Source organism: Podarcis gaigeae (assembly GCF_964106915.1).
Source record: "Podarcis gaigeae genome assembly, chromosome: 1".
NCBI classification, from domain to species: Eukaryota; Metazoa; Chordata; class Lepidosauria; order Squamata; family Lacertidae; genus Podarcis; species Podarcis gaigeae.
This window is the reverse complement of record NC_139678.1, coordinates 132,289,791-132,309,284: the sequence shown is the minus strand read 5'-3', so window position 1 is coordinate 132,309,284 and position 19,494 is coordinate 132,289,791. Positions and strand designations below refer to the sequence as shown.

Here is a 19,494-nt window from a genome sequence, read left to right as displayed (position 1 = left end):
GCCTAAAGATGTATAATGAAGCTTTTTAAGAAGTTGTTTAATAGCATTATTGTTTCATGTTTTTTCAATCATTCCAGGAAGTGCTGTCATTGGGAATCTTGCCCCCACTGCCTTCTTCATCTACTGCTTCACCAGTTCCTCAAAAATGGCTTTTCGCGCCCTTAGGCATACACAGTTTTATTTTGTCTTCGGCATTTTTAAGCCCAGCAGGAGAAAAAGAGCGGTGGTTGGGGAAACCGTTGTGCCAGAGTCTCCAGCTGTCTCTTCCTGGAATGAATGAAATGCTGGTATAGTTGGGAGCCAGTATCAGGCTACCTGGGCCACTATAAGTGATCCTGTCAGGCTTTCACCTTTAACTCCCCCCCCAACTGCCAAAAAAAGCAAGAAGGGCGCTGCAGAGGTGTGTGCTGCAATGTCTGGGTTGTAGGTCACTCTACTGTTTCTGAATGTCACTGCTGTTACTCGGAGGAGGGCAGAGGTTGAGCCCAAAGGCTGTCAGGCCAGTGGAAAAGACTCTCAGGGCTGGCTCCTGCCTGTGGGCCACTAATTCCTTGCTACCTTAACCCTGTTCCAGGCAAAATCATGTAATACAGATGCCAGAGAGTTGATGTTGTGGCAAACCCCCTCTTAACTACTGCTCAGGTTTTGGTTTTTATGAAGAAGACTCTTCTAGGGAGACGTTAAACGGATAAAAGGTTTTATTTTACAGAACAATTGGTAAAACAAAAGATGTGTTAGGAGATAGAATTCTTTCAAGAAACAGATAACTATCTCTCTCTAATTTGATGGCTGTTACAGGCTTCTCAAGGTGGTAAACACATAGCTTCTTTTCAGTTATTTCACTTCAGCTCCTTAAACTTAATTGTATAGTTGTTACATCTTAGGTCTTAACATTTGGATTCTGATACAGTGGTGCCCCGCAAGACGAACGCCTCGCAAGACGAAAAACCCGCTAGACAAAAGGGTTTTCCATTTTGGAGGCGCTTCGCAAAACGAATTTCCCTATGGGCTTGCTTCGCAAGAAGAAAGCCCATAGGGAAATCTCCGGGGACCTCTTTTAAATGCTAGCGGTGGGGAGCAAAGCCTTTTCCCCCCCCTCCGGCCTTCAGAAGAGGTCCAGGAAGGCCGGCGGGGGCCGAAAGGCTTTGCTCCCCACCGCCAGCATTTTAAAAGCAGTCCGGGATAGCAGGGAAGCGCTTCCCGCTATCTCGGATGGCTTTTGAAGGCAGGCGGCGGGGGGGGGCGAGCAAAGACTTTTGCCCCCCACCGGCCTTCAGAAGAGGTCCAGGACCTCTTCTGAAGGCCGGTGGGGGGCGAAAGTCTTTGCTCCCCCCTGCCTGCCTTCCCGGGGGCTTTTAAATCGCCCCGGGACAGCGGATAATTCCTCCACTGTCCTGGGGCGATTTTAAAATGCTGGCGGGCAGCAGCGCTGCCGCCCGCCAGCATTTTAAGATCACCCCAGACAGCGGAGAAGTCCTTCACTGTCCCGGGGTTTTTAAAATCCTCTAGTAGGATGACAGCGCCAGGGGATCACTACACCCCTCTTAAACAATGCCAGGTCCTCTTGTGGTTACTCAGCATGGAAAGAGGGCCTGCTTGGTGTGCCAGCTGTGAGACTGGTAAGGGTACTCTTCTCTGTTGAGCAGTACTTGCACTGTCAGAAGCGGCGGCGACAGAAAAATGTGATAAATTTGAGGCCCACAATGTCTGAAATCTTTGTATGTCCCAATTAATGAGATTGATGCAGTGATTCACAAGTTGCAGCCCAGACCACAAGTGTCCTGCAAGTGGGACTGAACTTCACCTTGAAAAATGAAGGCTGTGTGTTGGAGGAGGCATCCAACATGTTTCCTCAAGAGGGAGGAGGACCATGTAACATTGATCCCTCCTGAAGAACATTATTTCCATGTTCTTCACAAGGAAATAATGACACACCAAGATTCCCTGGCCCAGCTGGGCTGGAATTCCTCACCAGTGTGTAGCCAGAACAGTCCCACGTGAGCCACTGCAGACTGGGCAAATGGGAGAGAAGAAGGCTCAAGGGAAATATTAAATGTTTTGGGAGTTGGTCAAGAAAATACAGGTACAGTGGTACCTTGGTTTAAGAACAGCTTAGTTTATGAACAACTTGGATTAAGAATGCTGCAAACCCGGAAGTAGGTGTTCTGGTTTGTGAACTTTGCCTTGGAATAAGAACATGTTTCGCTTCCTGTTGGGTGTGTTCCATTTGTAAACTGCTATGGGAAAGCACACCTTGGTTTAAGAATGCTTTGGTTTAAGAACGGACTTCCGGAACAAATTAAGTTTGTAAACCAAGGTACAATTGTATTTGAGTGTAGTTAAGTGTGCTTGCAATTTTCATCCAACAATAAATTGCAAACACTAAAGTGAAGAAAGCATAAACAATGTGTGTGAGATATATATATATATATATATATATATATATATATATATATATATATGGGCAGGAGGAGTTAAATCACTAGAGGCCACTAAAACTATTCAGAATCTTGTGCTAACTTTTAGCTGGGTGTAGAAGTATTGCCTTTGCTAACTTTCTCCATTTATGATCCTTAGAAAAAGAAAAAAGGGAAAAAGGGTGGAAGGAAGAAAAAATCTAAGAAGGAGAAAGATCTGACTCCTGACAGGTAAAAATGCACCTGCTCCTCTGAGATTCACATTGACACATCTCTCTCTCTCTTTGCTTTGTTCAAACACAAAAGAGAGTCAAAGTTGGTATGCCTAAGCCTGAACCTGGTAGCTCCAATTCCTTAGCAATTATGGAGAATCTAACATAGAATTCTTTTAAAATGGATAACATATAGAGAGATTTAGATAGGAAATGTCAACCACCAATTTGCAGAGAGTTCATTTTAGGTTATATGTACTGTGGACCTTAGTTCTGTGCATTTTCATCATATCTCTAATGGTTCTTTGAAGAATTGTCATTAAATTTTATTCCTTGTGGCAGGTGTAGGAACACCTGGTAGTTTCAGATATGTATCAGATTTTCCATCTGTTTTTAACATCCCTGAAATAGGACACTAGCTAGTCCTTCTGTAATAATTGAACAAAGCAGCATTTATTCCCTATATAAAACAAATCATAAAGTACAATCCTTGATGCTGCCTCTTAGATTGCTGCCCATTGGGCTGACGGTAGGAAGCTTAGGGTAAATAGTGTTGCCAGCTGCTCTGGAATCTCTTTGAAGCCATATTGGTAGGGTGGACATAAAAAAACAAGCAAACAACAAATAGCTGTAGCTTTACTACCTTTGCCAGTTACCTGACACTTCAAATCTAAATGTCTATCGTTGTTTTTTATTTAGATTTTTCCAGACTACCACAAATAACATTACTAAACTCCATCTCCATGCAAAAGAGTTAATGCCACATTCATTGAGTGGCGGGAGGAGTGGGGAGGCCATCCCACTCTCTGAACATTTCTGACTACCACTTCCAAGATTAAATACGGAATGGTGCCCCTATGATTCATTCACAAACAGGGCTGGCCCAAAACATGATAGCCATGTTCAAATATATAAAAGGATGTCACATAGAGGAGGGAGAAAGGTTGTTTTCTGCTGCTCCAGAGAAGCGGACACAGAGCAATGGATCCAAACTACAAGAAAGAAGATTCCACCTAAACATTAGGAAGAACTTCCTGACAGTAAGAGCTGTTTGACAGTGGAATTTGCTGCCAAGGAGTGTGGTGGAGTCTCCTTCTTTGGAGGTCTTTAAGCAGAGGCTTGACAACCATATGTCAGGAGTGCTCTGATGGTGTTTCCTGCTTGGCAGGGGGTTGGACTCGATGGCTCTTGTGGTCTCTTCCAACTCTATGATTCTATGATTTTGGCACCTGAGGGGAACTGCACATCGGTACCTCTCCTGCCAGCAAAGAAGGGGTGGGTGAAGATTGACACCAGAAACAAGGCTGGGAGGAGACCAGCAGCTCCTCCTCTTCACCAAGAGGCCACTGTAGAGGTGGCATTGGGAGGGCTGCCGGGCAGCTGGATCTGACGCCCCTGTGGATCCTGCCACCTGAGGCGGTCACCTCAACTTGCCTCATGGGTGGGCTGGCCCTGTGTGGTATTGTACCATTAACTAGGTCCAAGATAAGATCTGTGTACTACAGTGTTGACTCCAGCATTTCAAAACACACAATCTTTTTCTTTCTTTTTAAAAAATGCCTTCCTAAAAGCTGCTTGTTCACCCTGTTCTACTGAGTTGCAGGAACTCTGCAATGATGTTGAACGGTGATGTTATGTTTCAAGTAGCCTGGAGGCAATAATGTGAGAGGACCTGTGTTGGGGAAAGGTTTGAACTCCAAGTTTCTATGAAATAATTTCACTATTGTATTGTTAATGTTCCACAGTATTTCATACCGCTACTAGATGGAAATTGCTTGTTAATGTTACAATAAGTGTACAAGTGTGTTTTCCCTAAAAATGAAATTGTAATTATTGTACATTTTAGCCATATGCAGACATTACAAATGCTTACATGAGGGTGTGTTTTTTAAGAGATGGTTTGCATTTTTATCTGCAAATCTGGGTGTTAAATTATGTATCTCTTTGTAGGACTATTGATTCTCTCTACCAGGAGCTGGTAGAAGCACAGATATTAATAAGAGCCAAGAAAGTGAAACTCGGCGATTATGTGGGTAAAGTATTAACTTTATGTACCAATACAGAAGTACATCTTGATTTCCTTTACATTTACATATAATATTTTAAAATTGCAATGTTGTGCAACCTGCCTTGTGTTCCTATAATAGACTATGAATAGACAAGCCACACCATTCATACCGATGTAGCTGGTTCCAGGTATAAAAATTAATATAAGCTTAACTTCTGACTCAGTATGACAGTTGAAGCAGAGATCTTCAGGATTTAGTCTGTGATTTATAATCTTCATATTTTCTAATTCTGGTGCTTTGTCATTTCTACATCTGGCTGGCACCAAACACTAAATTAAATGAGGCTTCCAATAGCATTTCCCTACCTGTGTTTTGAAGATGTTTCTTAGGAAGCTGCAAAGGTCAGACTGTGCTCTTCAGGGATGCCACAGGAACTGAGCACAATTCTATTCTCATAGTTAAATCTGACCCCCTTGCTGTTGCAAAGGCACTGGCACCAGCCATCCCAGGCTGTTTCCCCTTACATGCTTTTAAAACCTGGGCAGAGAAAAGTAACATCCACATCAGCCCTAAATATGGAAGAATGTAAGCATTTATTCAAAAGCATAATTTAGACCAAGTTAAAAACATCTGATAGAGTATAACTGAGTTCCACTATGGTGCCACTTCTCTGACTCACTTTTATACTCGGCTCCAGTTATGCAAACTGCTTCGGGTCCTGATGTGCAAATCAGTCATCCAGCCGGTATATGGGGGCAAAAGACCAACCAAACCATCCAATAGCTGCTGCTTCCCTCTGAAGTTTCACTCGGGGTAGCCAGTGCTCATTACCCAAACCCTCCTGCAGTTTATCTGGTAAAGCAAATGATTAGTGGTTCTTGGGCTGAAACAATCTCAACATATGCTCAGATGCTTTTAATGGCGAACAGGTCTGGCTTGCTGGCATGGAGCTGCGTATGCTATTAACTCTTGCGCCCCTCTGAAACAGGCTTCACAAGCCTGACCCTTTTCAGGATGTGCCTCATGGGTCAAATTTGAACAGGTAGGCAGGGGCAACCCACGTGGATATCAGATGATGTCAGTGTCCAAATCCCTCGTGCTCCAATCTCCAAGGCAGCAAAAGATTGCAGCATAGAATGTCCCTGTTCAGGGTTCCTTCCAACCAGCCAGAATACTCTTCTCCACCACCTGCACGTCAGTTTCCATTCCCCCTCCCAAACTACAGTCAGTATTCTATGCCCACTGAACATTGGAGTGTGTGTGTGTGTGTGTGTGTGTGTGTGTGTGTGTAGGGGTGTTTCCTCTCCTTATGGTTTAGCCTTCTAAACATTGTTTGCACTTCTGCACACCTTGGTTTTCATCCAACCCTGCAAACACTTCCCTTTAGTACAGGGGTGGAGGAACCCTTTAAGCCTGATGGGCTAGATCTTGCCCACCCACTGAGAGCCAACTTTAACAGGTGGGCAGGACCACCTGCCTGTCAATCATCTGACATCAGGGAATTGTTCAAAGATGGTTGCTACACTGCAGCCTCCTCTGAGCATGCCTCAATCCTTTTAGCTGACAGTCAGCTGATGGTTGCTTAGAGGGAGCCCCTTTGAAGTCTCCGCATAGGGGGAAATGTCCCTAGAACTGGAAGACTTTCCCCTCTGCAGAGAAAGCAGCTTGTATTCAAAGTGTTGGGAGAAATCCATTGAGCATGGATTGTGCCTTTGGGTGATACAAAGATCAGCTTTCACCGAATGGATTTGCTATTACTATATAAGGTACCAGAAGCTGCCAAATTTGTCCAACACTAAAAAGATCTGCCAGCTATCCAAATCCTTAACAACCAACGGGCAACTAAACTGGTCATTTATGCAGTATTTTCAGTGTTCAAGGTGCCTCACACCCATTGCCGCTCTCTCCTCACAACAACCCTGTGTGGATGCTGTGGATAAGTATTTCCATAGGGAAGAGAGGAGGCTGAGAGTTAGTGGCTTATCTCCTCAGGCCAAGTGAGTTTGTAATTGAGATGAGACTTGAATTAACAACCTCCTGCATCACACCTCATTATCTTAGCCAGTGCACCCGCTCTCTACTGTGGGCTTGTAAAGAAAACACCCACTTTTTCTATTTTTATGATTCAGTCTTATTTAATTTACTGTTTATAAATTTGCCTTTATCAAAGGCACATAAAGGTATCAAAAGCACAACCTTTAAAATATGTTCATGTAAATAAATACTAGCAATAAAAAGTTTGCATAAATGTATGCCGTCAGTACAGATTATGCTTCTACTGATGATGATAAATGGTACTCTTAAGACATTTCTCCTCACCACATGTCAGTCCTTCTTAACCCTGTGATTATGTCCATGGGTTACATACTCTCTGGCTTCTCAGCAGCTAGAATCCACGTTTCCATGCTGAATGACTCAGCTAGCAGTGAGAACCACTGTGGTCCCAGAGATAGCACACTGGATGCCAGCTGCATTTAGAGCGCACCCACAATCAGGCCCTTGTTCTTTACCTATAAAATTGGAACAGTGTTAACCTATCTCACATCAGTGCTGGAAGGATTCAATCTGTTTAGTTTGTCTATGAATTCTGCCCACTGTGCAGTTGTCATTTTTATGTACTTGCCAATTGATGGTATACTTGTGAAATAATTTACACATTTCTAGAAAAATAGCATGAGGGTCAAAATTCATTTAAGTTGCCGGCTGAATATTTCCACTTCTATTTTTATTTTGTCTTCATGTTGGGGGATGCATTCCATATTAATAACTATTAGAACTCATAGATTTAAATCTGTTATGGCTTAGCAGGATGCTAAACTTGTATTCCCTGGCAGTTTCTAATGTCTGGAGTTACACATTTTGTAATAATACAGTATCAGCTATGAAGAAGCCTTTGTCTCTTCCCTGTAGGTGAGTACAGCTATCTGGGATCTACCCTTCGGCAGAAAGACATAGAACCAATGCCCTCTCTCACAGATGTCAGGCAGCTCATCGCTCTGTATGGCATATTGCCATTAGGTAAGATCACAGGAGAAATGGTCAGAGGGCAGACACCATGCCTTGCTTCCTGTCAGCCTCATATACTTTTACTAGCTATGACAGTGCCTGATTGATTTTGGTTGAAAGCATTCTGCAGAATTCTTTTTCAATTAAGTATTCTGAACTGATACAGTATGGTTTTAATAGCATACTTAAAAGGGGAGCAAGTTGCTGTGTGTTTGACATGCCGTTTCGTTGCCGTTTCTTGTTTGCATCTTAACAGTTTGGGAGCTGTAGCACATAAAGGAAGTCACTTGGGAAAGGTAATAGCTAATACAAGCTCCAGTGATTATAAATTTAATCAAGTTAGGGAAAAGGCTAAGGTTGCAGTTTACCTTTTACAAGCCAGCTAATGTGTCTTGCTGTTGAAAAATGGAAGCATTTATGGAATTAGTCAGCTCATTTCATATATTGGAGAAAGTGCTTTTAATTGTTCTTGCCTTCTAAAACTCTAGAAATTAATACCCAAACATGTATGTTTTCTTAAATGTACTATCTGCATAGTATATTGTTCAAATATGGTAAGTATAAACCTTTACTGGGGGGGGGGGGAGGCTTTTCCTTAGACTGCAGTAGAGCTCCTGTCAGTTTTCTGAACATGATCCAGTCAATTTTACATAAAGAACATCCTATCACAACTCCAAACTGGGCCAGTTTGCAGATTTTCAGAACAGATCCATGTTAGCAGTAGGGATGGAAGGATCTGTCAATTTCGGTTTCTCATTTTTCCAATCTAGAATTCTGCAAGATTTTTGCAATTTAAAAAAATTGTGTAGATTAGTCAGCATTTTTGTGTGAAATTCTCCCAATAAACAGGTTTTTGTTTCCAGTTTCTCCCAATATAATACTTGTTGTATATAATTTCCATGAATATAATCATCTTTAGGCACATTTCCCCCTAATATATGCATTTTCCTACACATAGTTTGGATGAAGAAGTGCATCACAACATTCAGATAAGTGTGAATTTCGAAGGATGACTGTGTTTTGGTTCTCAGATTATATCGCAAAGTGCTAATTTGATAAATTCAGCTTTAAATATCGCATTGGCCCTAATATAAGCCACACTTTCCCCCCAAATTCCAACCGTGAACAGTTAAAGTGCGGCTTATATTCACGACCTTACCGAAATTGGCTTTTAGATCGGCTGTGAGGCGGCACGCGGTTGCGGGGAGCCATTGAACTGGTCTGTGGCAGCGACACTGTTGGATTTGACAGAGCCTGACTGCAGCGCTGGGGACCACGCACTGCAGAAGCCTTTCAGCTGTGAGGCAGTGTTCCCCAAGCTGAGCAGTGGCTGCGGCCACGCAAGGTCTCCTACGCGCTGCAATCTCTGGTCAGCTGTGAGGCAGTTCCTTTACAGCTGAGTAGCGGGCGTTTTCCGGTTACTGTATTCGGCAGCGGACGACCGCATGGGCTTTGGTGGTGAGAGTGTGCTTGCTTGGGATGTGTGCTTGTTGACCCCCTTTTCATTCCCCCGTCCCTGGGCAAGCGTTGTGTGTGTGATTGCACTTCGTTGGGCGGGTGCCTTTTGGAATTCCCCCCCCCCCTCCAATTTTAAGGGAGAGGCTTATATTTAGGAATTGTCTTTTTTTCTTTTTCCTCATTGAATTTTAAAGGTGTGGCTTAAGGCTTATTATTTGGGCCAATACAGTATGAACTGAATTGAATTCCCTCACCTCACAAGCCATGGCCAGAGAAGGAGTGAAATAGCAAGACTGCAATCCAGTCAGAGTTACGCACTTGGAAATCTTGTTGATTTCAATAGGATAGTTAAGTACGTGCTCTTTTACTGAAATCATTGGGGCTTCCAAGTACATAACTTGCCAAGTGTTTTGCCATACTGAATTTCTGCAGATGCATTACTAGATACACTATTTGTAGAAGGGCGGGGGGATTTTCTTATCTTTTTCTCTTTTCTAAACTATTTAGAAGCAAGAGTTGTTTTTGAATTCAATGGGACATACTCCCAGGAAAGTGGGGTTTGGTCAGAGTAGACCCATTAAAGTCAATTGACTTCAATTACTTAAACCTATAAATTTCAATATGACTATTTGGAATTGCCTCTAGGAGACAACTCCATATTTTACTCGTTCCGTTTGTAATTATTGTAGCTCTTATCCTGTTGTATTGTGAAAAACCTTAATAAAGATCTTGTTGGGGGTGAAATGAGTCTATTCAGAGTATGTCTGATGTTAGACATCACCCTACACGTTCCAGCCGCTGACCTGAAAACAAAAGCTCTTGGTTTGGCACTGTCAAGTCTTCCCCCAAACCACTAATGTCCGGGTCAGCACTTGGGAATCACATGGTGGAATACTGGAATGACTACATATGTACCTATACATCGTCATATTGTTCCCCTTTCACCTCCATAGGTTCTCAGTCTGTACATGAGAAAGCACCTCTGGTGAAAGCCTTGCTTTTGGCTGGACCCGAAGGAGTCGGGAAAAAGATGCTTATTCATGCTCTCTGCACGGAAACGGGAGCCAACCTCTTCAATTTATCTGCAGCTAATATTGCTGGCAAATACCCTGGCAAGGCTGGTTTGCAAATGATGCTTCACATAGTGTTTAAGGTAGGAACACAAAAGATCCTCTCATTTTAATTTTCTCTGCAAATTTATATGAAACTGTATTTTAGTTATACAATAATTATTCTATTCCATATGCTAATAGGTGATTTATTGTGTATCTCATTTTGATTCATTGTTATAATAATACAATAATACATTAAAAGGTAAAGGTACCCCTGCCCGTACGGGCCAGTCTTGACAGACTCTGGGGTTGTGCGCCCATCTCACTCAAGAGGCCAGGGGCCAGCGCTGTCCGGAGACACTTCCGGGTCACGTGGCCAGCGTGACATCGCTGCTCTGGCGAGCCAGAGCTGCACACGGAAACGCCGTTTACCTTCCCGCTACTAAGCGGTCCCTATTTATCTACTTGCACCCGGGGGTGCTTTCGAACTGCTAGCTTGGCAGGCGCTGGGACCGAGCAACGGGAGCGCACAATAATACATTAGGGAAGTTTTAATGTTTGAAGCTTTATTCTGTTTTTAGTCCTCTGTTGGGAGCCACCCAGAGTGGCTGGGGAAACCCAGCCAGATGGGCAGGGTATAATTAATAAAATTATTGTTGTTGTTGTTGTTGTTGTTGAAAATAAAATTGTAAGGCAGGCCCCACAAATAACCCAGAGATGCATTTTAAATAAAAGCACACATTCTACTCATGTAAAAACACGCTGATTCCTGGACTGTCTGCGGGCTGGATTTAGAAGGCGATTGGGCCGGATCCAGCCCCCAGGCCTTAGTTTGCCTACCCATGGACTAATCATTCACTAGTAACCCCAGTTGTAGCAGGGAGTGTTAAATTGCTTACCAACTTAACATTTCAAACATGACAGAGCATATGACACACTTGGGAAGTAAATAGTAAGAATTCTACTAACATTTTAATCATTCTTTTTAACTGCCTATTTATTAGCAACATCTTTTTTTTCTACAGTGGTACAGGGTTACAGGGACGCAGGTGGCGCTGTGGGTTAAACCACAGAGCCTAGGACTTGCTGATCAGAAGGTCGGTGGTTCGAATCCCTGCGATGGGGTGAGCTCCCGTTGCTCGGTCCTTCTCCTGCCAACCTAGCAGTTCGAAAGCACGTCAAAGTGCAAGTAGATAAATAGGTACTGTTCCAGCGGGAAGGTAAATGGCATTTCCGAGCGCTGCTCTGGTTCACCAGAAGCGGCTTAGTCATGCTGGCCACATGACCCAGAAGCTGTACGCCGGCTCCCTTAGCCAATAAAGCGAGATGAGCGCCACAACCCCAGAGTCGGTCACGACTGGACCTAACGGTCAGGGGTCCCCTTTACCTTTACCTTTTACCTCGGGTTACAGATGCTTCAGGTTACAGACACTTCAGGTGACGGACTCCGCCAACCCAGAAATAGTACTTCGGGTTAAGAACTTCGCTTCAGGATAAGAACAGAAATCGTGCGGTGGCAGCGGGAGGCCCCATTAGCTAAAGTGGTGCTTCAGGTTAAGAACAGTTTCAGGTTAAGAACGGACCTCCAGAATGAATTAAGTTCTTAACCTGAGGTTAACCTGTGCATCAGAAACAATGCACAGTCTCAATGAGATGGAAAATTGGTGATGGATGCTCCTACATACGAAAGAAATCATTAATATCCTACACACAGAAGAACAGCATTTCAGGAATGAATGTCCTGGTATAGTCTTCTCCCTAACATATAGCTTTCAATGTTGTTGGTTATTTTTTGAAAAGAGGAACATCATGTCAGATGCAGGTGTACCACTTTAGTGATAGATAGATGTCAGTGTCTGGCACCTAGTTGTTGGCATCCATCCGCCTCATTTGACTATTCTTGATTCCAGTTCTTGTGTGTAGCCAAGAACTGGATGACTCGTTCTTGCAGTGCATAATCCAACTATGGATCTCCCTCCCGCAGCAGACAGTGATGGCCACCAGCTTTGATGACTTTCAAAGGGGATTAGACAAGTCCATGGAGAAGAGGACTGTCAGTAGCTACTAGCCGTGATGGACGGCTTTGCTCTACTTTCACAGTCAGAGGCAGCCATGCTTCTGAATACCAGTTGCTGGAAGTCACAGGAGGGGAGGGGGGACTTGTGCTCAGGTTCTACTCCATGTTTGGCCACTGTGAGAACAGGATGCTGGACTAGATGGGCTGTTAGCCTGATCCAGCAAGCTCTTCTTAAGTTCTTACTCATCTGAATGTGGTCTACATAGCAAATGCTCACATACTGGCAGTTAAAATACAGATTTGTGGCTTGATAACTAGAACTCAGAAAGACCCAAGTGTAGTCCCTTCCCATATTTTCTAATTATAATACCACTTGCTAAGACATGACAATTGCCAAGTATTATTTTAGAACTCACAGTGATGGTGAGGTAACTAACATATTCCAGTTACCAACTGCTATGAAAAATTAAGAGATTTTACTTAAATTTATTCCCAGGGAGCAGAGATTCACCATTAGGCAGCTTCTTTGTCCATAAAGCCACTGGCTGGTGGTTATTATATCATTAGAGAATCTTAAGTCATTAAACTTGTTGTTGTTGTTTAGTCATTTAGTCGTGTCTGACTCTTCATGACCCCCTGGACCAGAGCACGCCAGGCGCTCCTGTCTTCCACTGCCTCCCGCAGTTTGGTCAAACTCATGCTGGTAGCTTCGAGAACACCGTCCCACCATCTCGTCCTCTGTCGTCCCCTTCTCCTTGTGCCCTCCATCTTTCCCAACATCAGGGCCTTTTCCAGGGAGTCTTCTCTTCTCATGAGGTGGCCAAAGTATTGGAGCCTCAGCTTCAGGATCTGTCCTTCCAGTGAGCACTCAGGGCTGATTTCCGTCAGAATGGAGAGGCTTGATCTTCTTGCAGTCCATGGGACTCTCAAGAGTCTCATCCAGCACCATAATTCAAAAGCATTCATTCTTCAGCGATCAGCCTTCTTTATGGTGCAGCTCTCACTTCCATACATCACTACTGGGAAAACCATAGCTTTAACTATACGGACCTTTGTTGGCAAGGTGATGTCTCTGCTTTTTAAGATGCTGCCTAGGTTTGTCATTGCTTTTCTCCCAAGAAGCAGGCATCTTTTAATTTCGTGACTGCTGTCACCATCTGCAGTGATCATGGAGCCCAAGTCATTAAACTAATATGTTTCAAATGTGGAATATCTGAATATTTATTTTTATAATTTATTTTGTAAATATTGTTCAAAGCTACAAGCTTTGTGAAAAAACAAGTAAGGAGGCTCGCCTGGTGCCTTTGTTACATAAGTCTAGGCGCCAGGCAAAAACATTCCTCTTCTCCTTGGCTATTTAAGCAATCCTTTTAAATTGTGTGAGAAGGGCTTATGCTTTGTGAACTATGTTGTGTATTTTTGTGTTTTTATATTGTAAACTGCCCTGTGAACCTCGGATGAAGGGTGAGCAACCAACCCCTAAGCTGAACTGATAGGCTTTCTAAATAAAAATGATGGGCATGTGAAGCTGATGGAATTAGATGGGGGGAAACAAGGAGGCCCAGAGCTTCGTCCTCAACTCCATGTTTACATCAGGGGCCTCTGGTGGAAGAGGGGAGCTCTGTGGCAAAGCAAGGCAGAACTTACGCTGGGTGCAGGGCAGACTGACAAGGCAAGAGCGAGAAGGGTCTGGGCTGAACTCAGGGCTCAGGCTGTTTTCTAGGAACACAGAGCTCCAATGTTGCTTTAGCAGGGAACAAATGTGACCCCCGCCAGCCCTGTATAGCAGCCACAGCTGCATCTAATGGTTAGCACCACCTGTACTGAAAGGTGCTAAAGGGACTCAGCCCTCTCCAGCAGTCTCCTAGAGTGGCAGAGCAGGGGAGACTCTAGCCTCACGAGTAGACATATTACTTGTAATTCGCTGATTCTTCCAGAGAGATTGGGCACTAGAAGTTATACACCGGGGTGTGCAAAATTATCACAGGTGATTATAATCATCTGGTTTTCAGCTGGCCATACCAACTAACATACTAGCTAAATTTAATTTAAACAGAATTGTAGAAGGCACTCATTACTTCCCCAGTCAAAGGTAGTTTTTGATTATCTTGAGATGCAAGTACAGTTGGACCTTGGTTCTCAAACGCCCTGGTACTTGCATGTTTTGGCTCCTGAACGCCGGCAAACGCGGAAGTAAGTGTTCCAGTTTGTGAGTGTTTTTCGGAAGCCAAACGCCCGACGTGGCTTCCAATTGAGTGCAGGAAGCTCCTGCAGCAAATTGGAAGCTGCGCCTTGGTTTTCGAACCGTTTCGGGAGTCGCATGGACTCCCGGAACGGATTAAGTTTGAGAACCAAGGTACCACTATATATTTACATAGGAATGACTTAGTTAATGTCACTATTTTATAAAAGCTGAGTAAACAAACAAGTATAGCATTTATATTGTGTTAGTGAGCAGGCCAATGACATTGGAAAATAGGTATATATTATGCTGAAGTAAATGTAACAGATTACTAAGTATAAGTATCTTATAAGCATCAAGTAGAAAGGAACAGATCCACAGAATAAATCTTGAGTTAATATCACTTTATATCTGTATAAGCAAATAATTAGACTTGCCTTATAACTTCATGATAACTTGCAATCCTTTTGGTTTTTTCTGACCATTTGTATCTGGTAGTAGTAGAAAAATAATTTGAATAATTGCAAATATTATCAGCATTTGATGATTAGGGTCTGCCAATTGAACACTTACACCACAATACACCTAGACTTCTGAGTATAAATGTTATTCTTGTGAATATTGAGCAAAGCACGAGAAGATTCTCTGCTTAAAAGCATGATTATATTTTGTTTCTGAGTCCTTTTTTTTCGGCTGATATCGCTGAATGTGTAAAGTATTTCTGTGCAACCTTGAGATAAAGTCAGTTTAAAAATATAACATTAAGAAATAGTCTTGAGGCTACAAATTGCTCACACATAATAGAAGCCTCAAACAGCTGTTTTTATTGCTGCTTCTCTGTAATAGAAATAGACTGCAATCACAACATGAGAACAAGCAACAAAGGAATAAACTTCTGCTAAACAAGCATTAAAGGGCTGGTTTACAGAACACTTCCTGGAAACAAAGGCAGAACAGTTGAGAACAACAAGCTTCATCTGTCATGAAATGCTATCACAGTCTTCACTTAAAGCAGTATTAGAAAGGTTAAGGAGCCATCTGCTGGTGGCTGCAACAAAATGAAGAGCAAAGCACTCTAATAAAATTTCAATTATAAATTAATTGCATAGTCCATTTAATTATACATAGATTCAAACTACTCATGGATAATTCAAATGAAGTACTTTCATTGGAACATGCAGTCTGCTACATATCTGCCAACAATTTCAATTAGATACCAATGGATTGTGGGTGTCTCATTTGGTTAAAAAATACAGCAGAACAGCAGAATCCTGATCAGATCAAGACAACAGAATACCCCTGTTCTGCACATGGGCCAATCTGCTCATTAATAGTTAATTCTTGTAAACTAGAAAATAGAGACCATCAGATTTATCTGAGTTAATATAAAGTGGGAACACTCCCTGTTTTGCGTTAGGTTATTTAACAGCAAAACAGACAGTAATATTCTAGGATCTGCACCTGTCTATTTAACAATATTGATTATACTGTAGAAGCTTAATTGTACAGTGTGTATAGCTGATCAGCTCCTTAGAACAAGTGTATTTAAAAAACAAAAATGCAGGAAGAGAAGGAAAAATAGGAATTCCAAAGTCGCATAGTTTAAAAATCCATAATTTTATCTAGAATTGTTAACAGAATAAATTGGTAGAATTATCAGTGAATTTATTATGGACTGGCTAAAGGGTGCGTTTTATAATGTTCTTGGGTTCAGCAGGGTGAATGGGGTGTTAGGGGATACATTGTGCTCCTTCTGGGGTAGTTTGTCCACCTTTTGCCCCCACCCTCAGGAGCACTCAGCTCTCACCTGTGGCTCCTGGAAGCTGTCAGCAGGCGACAGCAGCCACACCCCAGGAAATGCCTTTGACTGGCCGGCTAAACCAGGTGATGCATCTCAAACCCTCTGTGAGTTAGGGACTTCCGCTGCATGTGAAGACTGAGTGGACAAGCTCAAGAAGGCCGTTTCTGCACATTCTATAGAGGGAGTGAGGGGTAGATGGGGTTCATCAACCTGGGAAAGGAGCCCATCTAAGAGAAGGAAATCTCTGATCCTAAACCTCCACTACCTTGGTTCGGGGTATCTTTGGGATAAGAAAAGGCTATGGTAGAAGTTTTAACCTGTGTGCCTCAGCACCCTTGGGTGACTTAATGATTGTTCAGGGGCGTAGGGAGGGGCAGCTGCCCCCTCAATAAAAATCAATAAAAATACAAAACTAACTGAGGTTCTGCCCCCCCTCCAAACAAGAGGCCTGCCCTCCCCCAACAAAATCCTGGCAATACCCATGGTCAAGGGTGCCATGGGAGGGTCCTCCTCTCTCCCCCTGCCTCCCTCCCTCCTTCCTCACATCAGCCATCCTTCCTTCATATCTGCAAATCTCTCTGAGTCTTTATCCCTCTCTCTCTTTCTCTGGCCCAGCCCAAGTCCTGCTCCTGCTCCTCTCTGCCTTCCAGTTCCATCCAGATTCCTTCTCTTCCTCCTCGGCAGCCGAAGGAGCCCCATTTGAAAGCCGTTCCCTTGGCTGTGACTCCTTTGACTGAAGTCAATGAGGGAGATACTGCAGTGGCGTAGCATGGGTTGTCAGCACCCGGGGCAAGGCAAGTAATTTGCGCCCCCTAACCCGTGGATTTGTGCCCCCTAACCCTACCCCCCAGATGTTGCGCCCGGTGCGGCCGGCCCCCCCTGCACCCCCCACGCTACGCCACTGAGATACTGCATGGTCTGGGAAGTCATAAAGAAGCTCCCATCCCAGGAACATGGCGCTGGGTCAAGATGCAGAACTCTCATCTTCACTTAGCCTGACTGGTATGTTGAAATGTTATGATGTGAAACTCTTTCGCCTCTCAGGTCGCCAAACAGCTACAACCATCAGTCATATGGATTGGAGACGCGGAGAAAACTTTCTACAAGAAGGTGCCTAAAGCTGAAAAGGAGGTAAGTCCAGTTTTCCATACTTTAGTAGCAGAATCACAGGTTCACAAACCAAAGATAGCATTTCACGGCATCACAAGACTGAGTGGCTAGTCTTTGTTTTTCCTTTGAAAAACAGACTGCCTCATCCTCCACTGGTTAGTCACGAAACAGATGCTAATTTCTGGCTTATACAGAATTAATTCTTCACTGGGCACCATGGAAATGGAAAAACCAAATCATTTTAAAAGGCAAAAAGGAGAGGCGAGTTTTAAAGTAAAGGTAACGGTGACTTTATGAAGAACATCGAAACCAAATTTTCAGTTTTGTATTGATGTTAGAATCTGAATTCATTTTTTACTTTTTAGAAATCAGTTACATATAAGACGCTCAAATGTGAGTCTTGAACTAGCACAGGTGTATCAAGCTTCAGATCTTGAAACTCTTATCTACTCATTAGTATGCCTTAATTACGTTCTATTCATCATTTGTTTTCATGATAAAATGAAAACAGCAAATTTGCCTATTAGTGAAATATTAGTTGAAAAGAAGCTTTATTCCTACAGATGTTACCCCTTGATTTTAGTTCTAAATTTGGTCATTTCTAGGTGTAACTGCATAGACATGTGAGATAAGCTTTTCAAAAATTGCATGTAAATGTTGAACCTGGCTATGAGGTGACTGATGCCCTCTACTGGTTAAAGTTGCCATAAACAGCTTGCTACACTGATCTCATGGAATAAAGCTGCACGTGTTATTGGGCCAATGTTCTTCCACAAACTCTTTCATGTACAGAAAGTGCTCCATTAAATGTTTTGTATCTCATACCCTAAAGTGAAAGAGTCCGTTAATCTCAAACTGTTCCACATAAACACTTAAACTGTGACCAAGCATTGATTTTGTACCCTTTGTGTGTAAACATTTGAAGGTTCATAGGAGGCAGTCAAGTCAAAATGAAGCACATTGATTTGAAAGGGAGAATTTAACAAATGATTAAATCTCACCCATCAATATTAGTGAACGCAATAAGTGTTTAGAGTTGGCTGAGTTGTTAAAGCTGGTTAAAGCTAAGAGCCCATTCAGGGGTGGCTGTGTTACATGCAAGAATAGCCCATCTAGTCCAACATCCTGTGCTCACAGGGGCCAAAGAGGAAGCAGAACATGAGCCCACCACTCTCTCCCCTCCCCTGGTTTCCACCAACGGGTTTTCAGAAGCACGGCTGGCTCCAACCGTGGAAGTAGAGCAGGAGTATCCTGGCTCATAGCCATCGATGGCCCTCTCTCCCAAGGACTTGTCCTATCCTCCTTTAAAGTCATCCTAGTTGGTCGCTATCACTGTCTGCTGGGAGAGGGCATTTTGATCAGTCATGCAGGAATAGCTTCTTCTTCCTGTTTTCAGAAGCTTCAGTTCAGAGTGCTGATTGACTGGTTCTTACCCACTTCCTCTTCTCCTTTCCACGGCAGTTAATTCAATTTGAAATATTGAAAAGGGGGGATTAATTAGTTGGATGAATGTACATATAGCACTGTAAGAGATGAAGATGGGTGAAACATCATTCTGTACCTTATGAGATGCTGCTCTGTTGAGGCCCCTCACTTTTGGTAGGGTTATCTGGTGTATGGGGGCTGCTGCTTGAAGGGGGAACTTTTCAAGTCCCCTGAATGTGAATGGAGCAACCCTTACTCCAGTCCCAATCATGGACAGAAGACCAAAGCACCATCCAATTAATTACTAGTATACCTATCAAATTTATTTGCAGCATTTACAAACTTGTAATTAATTTAAACCAAAAACTAGCTTCAGAGTTGTGCTTTGAAAATACAGTGGTGCCCCGCAAGACGAATGCCTCGCTAGACGAAAAACTCGCTAGACGAAAGAGTTTTCCGTCTTTTGAGGTGCTTCGCAAGACGAAACGTCTTGCGAGTTCTTGCGAGTTTTTTTTCCTTTTCCCCCCTTTTTCTAAGCCGCTAATAGCGCTAATCCGCTAAGCCACTAATAGCCATGCTTCGCAAGACGAAAAAACCGCAAGACGAAGAGACTCGCGGAACGAATTAATTTCGTCTTGTGAGGCACCACTGTAACTGTTTCTTTAGCATGAACAGGAGGACCGTGCTCAAGATGAGTGCTGTACTTTGACTCCTGGGTTCTAGCCTTGAAATCTTTTTACACAAGACTTCTCCCTATCTAAGCCAAGTTTCCCACAGATAAGGCAGAGATCAAGTATATTCTTTT

At 43.1% G+C, this 19,494-nt stretch overlaps 1 protein-coding gene across 1 annotated transcript in view; it reads left to right on the top strand.

The window, feature by feature from the left end:
* DRC11 (dynein regulatory complex subunit 11) overlaps positions 1-19,494 on the top strand; it is a 90,535-nt gene that overhangs the window by 63,232 nt on the left and 7,809 nt on the right. Inside the window, exons 12-16 of the mRNA XM_083707166.1 lie at positions 2,578-2,648; positions 4,580-4,662; positions 7,549-7,656; positions 10,056-10,255; positions 17,199-17,285. Of these exons, the coding sequence (XP_083563292.1) occupies positions 2,578-2,648; positions 4,580-4,662; positions 7,549-7,656; positions 10,056-10,255; positions 17,199-17,285 (549 nt within the window). The remainder of the gene's footprint in view (positions 1-2,577; positions 2,649-4,579; positions 4,663-7,548; positions 7,657-10,055; positions 10,256-17,198; positions 17,286-19,494) is intronic.